The following is a 3,958-nucleotide window of genomic DNA, read 5'->3' on the forward strand; positions in this document are numbered from 1 at the left end:
CCTCTGCAAAGGACCTCTTTAGCTAATATGAATAGAATGGGGGATATAGGATCGCCATGCCGCAGACTCCTTTGAACTCCGAAGTACCCAATAGGACCTCCATTCAGAAGAATGGAAATTTTGGGGGAAGATAGGATCTGGAAAATCCAGTTCAGCCAAGTATCTGAGAACCCAAATTTTTTCAAAACTTGAATAATAAAATTCCAAGAAATTGAATCGAAGGCTTTTTGGATGTCAACTTTTGCCCCAAGGCCACCACCTCTTGTGGAAGAATGCATTATGTTTGCCAATTTAGAAGCCAAGGCAATTTTATTGTGGATTAACTTCCCCTTCTGGAATGCACCCTACTCTTCAGAAATATGTCTTGGAAGAAGAAAGGATAATCTAGTTGCAAGGATTTTTGAAATAACTTTGCATATAAAGTTACCCATACAGAGAGGTCTCAACTTGTCTAGAGTCATAGCGCCATTCACTATGGGAATCAAGGCTAAGAAGTTGTTGTTCAAGCTCAGGTGCATCGAACCTGTAACGAAAAAATTGCGAATTGCAATTTCAAAGTCCCTTGATATGATCTCCCAGCAGCATCTAAAGAAAAAACCTGGGAAGCCATCTGGACCAGGGGAGCTGTCAAGGTCCAGGTCCCAAACAGCCCGCTTAATTTCATTTGGACCTGGGATAGCATCCAGGTTCAGAAGGTCCACCTGATCAATAAGCCTGGGAATGGAATCTAGTAATTCCAAGTGATCCGTCACAGGAACACATTTGTGAAATTCTTCGTAAAACCCAATCATGTAGTTTGCAATTTCATCTCTATCCGAAATGATCGAGCCATCAGTTTTTTTAACTCTTCTAATGGTATTTTTTGCTCTTTTGATCTTGGTGTAGAGATGGAAGAATTTGGAGTTTCTGTCCCCCTCTTTCAGCCATTTGATTCTTAATTTTTCTGCCCATAATTTTTCATGCTTTTTCAGGGCCACCAGATGAGCAGACTTTGTATAAGCTTCTTGCCTAAATTGATCATCATCCATTCCATACTGCTCAATTTGGGATTGAATCTGGTCCAGGACCTCCCTTGTTCTAACCAATTCATGCTCAAAATTTGGGAAAGTCTCCCTAGCCCAAGTCCTTATGATCGGTTTAAGTCTTTTTAGTTTCTGAGTCAAAACAAAGGTGGGGCGGCCAGATATTCCTTCATTCCATGAATCAGAGACCAACTGTAGGAAAGATGGGTAGTCCGTCCAGAACTTATGAAAGTGAAATGGGCAATTTTTTGGCTTCAGACAAGCCTCTAATGTGATGAGGATTGGATTGTGGTCCAAGAAATCCCTAGGAAGAACTAGCTGAGCACAGTCCTGAAAATGGGTCATCCAATCCTCATTACAAAAGCCCCTGTCAAGAACAGCAGCAACGTTGCCTCTTCTTCTATTGTTAGACCAAGTATATTTTGGCCCCTGAGAGGGCAGCTTGATCAAGCTACAAGAATCAACCATTGCTTCAAACTCTGCAGCTGAACCAATATTGAACAATCCAGGACCCCGCTTTTCATGCGAAGCAAGGGTGGCATTAAAGTCTCCTACTACAAGCCAGGGTTCAGCCAGGATCGACACTGAACCTAGCTCCACCCAGAGATCTCTTCTAGAAGCTCTGAAGCAACTAGCGTGAATTGAAGATATAAGAATTGAAGTGCCTTTCCAATCAATTCTAATAGTGATTTTCTGTTCAGAAAATGAGAGAATTGATGGTTTAGAAATACCTTGTCTCCAAAGCAGCCAAAGGTTTGGTGGTTTGTCTCTCCTGAGGTTGCTAATGAGATCGGCCTCAAATCCCAACTTGCTAAAGAAGCGAGCAGGATAGGAGGACGGATCGATCATAGGCTCTGCCAGGTATAAAATATCCGGGCTTTTGTCACTGATGATTTTTCTCAGGGCCGTGTGCACTGAGGATTTCCTGAAACCTCTCACGTTCCAAAATAGGACTTTCATTAGAATTTTTTTAAGGAGGCGAGACGATCAGACCTCCTGGTCTGCTCAAATGAAGATACTGCTCCTTTCTCTTTTGTTCTAGTTTCAATCTCGGCCACAGCCAATAGCTCGTCAGCCATTACAATCTCCTCGTGAAGGACCTCAACAGCCCCTCCACGCAAGGAGGTGGAGGGGATCGAGGTGATGATATTTTCAGCCATAAGGTCCTGAGATGGAGGGCCATGATCACGCAGGGAGTTGGAGACATGTGAGGATCGGCTGGGTTGAGAATGGGGCGAACTTGATCCAGATCCATGGGAAGATCCATGGGGAGATTCATTAAGAGATTCTTTGGAGAGTCCAGAATGGGAAGGATGCCAATCATGGACTGGAATCACAATCTCAATATTTCCTTTGGGGTAGGAAATATTTGAATTTTGAATTCCAGCGTTTAATATGGTAGGAGATCAGTTTCCTATATGGATGTTGACCTTCCTGATTTGCAGCCGCTGAGTCAGATTCCTGCACTGCACCACCATCTTGGGAGTGCATGTCGTTTCCCTGAGCGGCACCGGCATCACCGCCGTGGCTGAAACGTTCTGCCTCAGATTGGATTTGTGCTTCTTCATGGATGGAATTTAAGTTGGGATTGTCCTTATCGACAGCCCCAGGGATCCCTTGCGCCTTTGCTTTCTTCCTCTATTCTATTAACTTCAAGGTTCTACAATCAGCGACTGAGTGTCCTGATTTCTTGTAGCCCAAGGCTGTCTTCATATTGAATCTTTTGTTTGAACCAAAAGAGGTCCGATGTTCCTAGCTGGCCGCGCTCAACATGAATCTCGTCGATTCGAGTGGATCCTACTTCCACCTCGACCTGAATCCGGGCGTATCCACCCATCAAAACAGCACGGGTATGCTTGTCAATGGCCATAGGGCGACCAACCGCTTTTGCCAGTGTCAAGAGAATTTTCTCATGCCAATACTCTAACGGAAGGTCAGGGAGTCGAATCCAGACCATTTTAGTGATGATCTGCTTTTCATGTATATTGAAATCCTGTCATCATCTCTGGAACCTCACAATTTGACCCCCTACCTTGATAGGGCTTCTTCGCCAAATAAGAGACATGTCAGATTCAAGCTCGAACTGAAAGAGGATGAAGCCTTTTCCCATCGCTGATAAGGAGACCCTTCCCTTCGAATTCCATGATTCAGATGCCTCTTTTCGTATGAAATCCAAAGAGATGAATCTGAAGTTTGCCCTACCTATCAGCGCAAACCGAAATCTCTCTAGACGTTCTTCGTATGCCTCCTGGGGTATGATCACCTTAGTCAAAGACCCTGAGTGAATGGGTTCAGGAAGGTCTTCCACCTCAGGCAGTCCTCTTCCCACCACCGTGGAGAAAGAGGGCATGGGATGAAGTGGAGGTGCCGCAGGTATGGTTGTCTCTGGTTCCACCACGCTATTCACCACCGCCGGTCTCAAGAAATCAGTAATTAGGGATTGTCGGCCGCGTGCAGTGGGAGGGTCTCCGTCGGGGTCTTGGGCGGCCACCAGACGGACGTCCACCCAGAGCTTCTCTCTCCTAAAGTTTCCATCATTCACACTATAATTGATTTAGTGTTGGATGCATGTATAATAATTTGGTTTGAAAGTAACGATTTAAACCTTAATATAATTCTTGAATTTATAAAAAATGTATGAAGAAATCCATTTTCCCAATGGCATGTTTCCATGTAAATTAATATAAAGATGTCTTTTGGTTACCAAATTTGTTTGAGAAAAAAGGATCAAAGAAGGCCAATGCTTTTTTTTTTAGTGAATAAATAAATTGATTACCAAAGATGAAGGAATATACAAAGGGAAAAGTGGGGGAGGGGTGGAGCCGCAAGGGGCAAGGCCTCAGAGGAGGTAGCAACAGCAACAAGGGGTTGAGAGCCCAACTAGAGAAGGGATACATCAAGTGTTTTGTGGGAGGGGGAGGGGAAGGGGGGGGGGG

General features: G+C 44.4%; 1 protein-coding gene across 1 annotated transcript; it reads right to left on the bottom strand.

The window, feature by feature from the left end:
• Positions 1-344: 344 nt before the first annotated feature.
• Positions 345-2,979, bottom strand: LOC122067525. Its single transcript, XM_042631373.1, has 4 exons — positions 2,794-2,979; positions 2,453-2,660; positions 2,016-2,349; positions 345-1,947 (listed from the first exon to the last, which is right to left on the bottom strand). The coding sequence occupies exons 1-4, from the start codon at positions 2,977-2,979 to the stop codon at positions 345-347; spliced, it is 2,331 nt and encodes a 776-aa protein (XP_042487307.1).
• Positions 2,980-3,958: the final 979 nt, after the last annotated feature.

Source organism: Macadamia integrifolia, unplaced genomic scaffold (genome assembly GCF_013358625.1).
Source record: "Macadamia integrifolia cultivar HAES 741 unplaced genomic scaffold, SCU_Mint_v3 scaffold2957, whole genome shotgun sequence".
Lineage (NCBI taxonomy): Eukaryota > Viridiplantae > Streptophyta > Magnoliopsida > Proteales > Proteaceae > Macadamia > Macadamia integrifolia.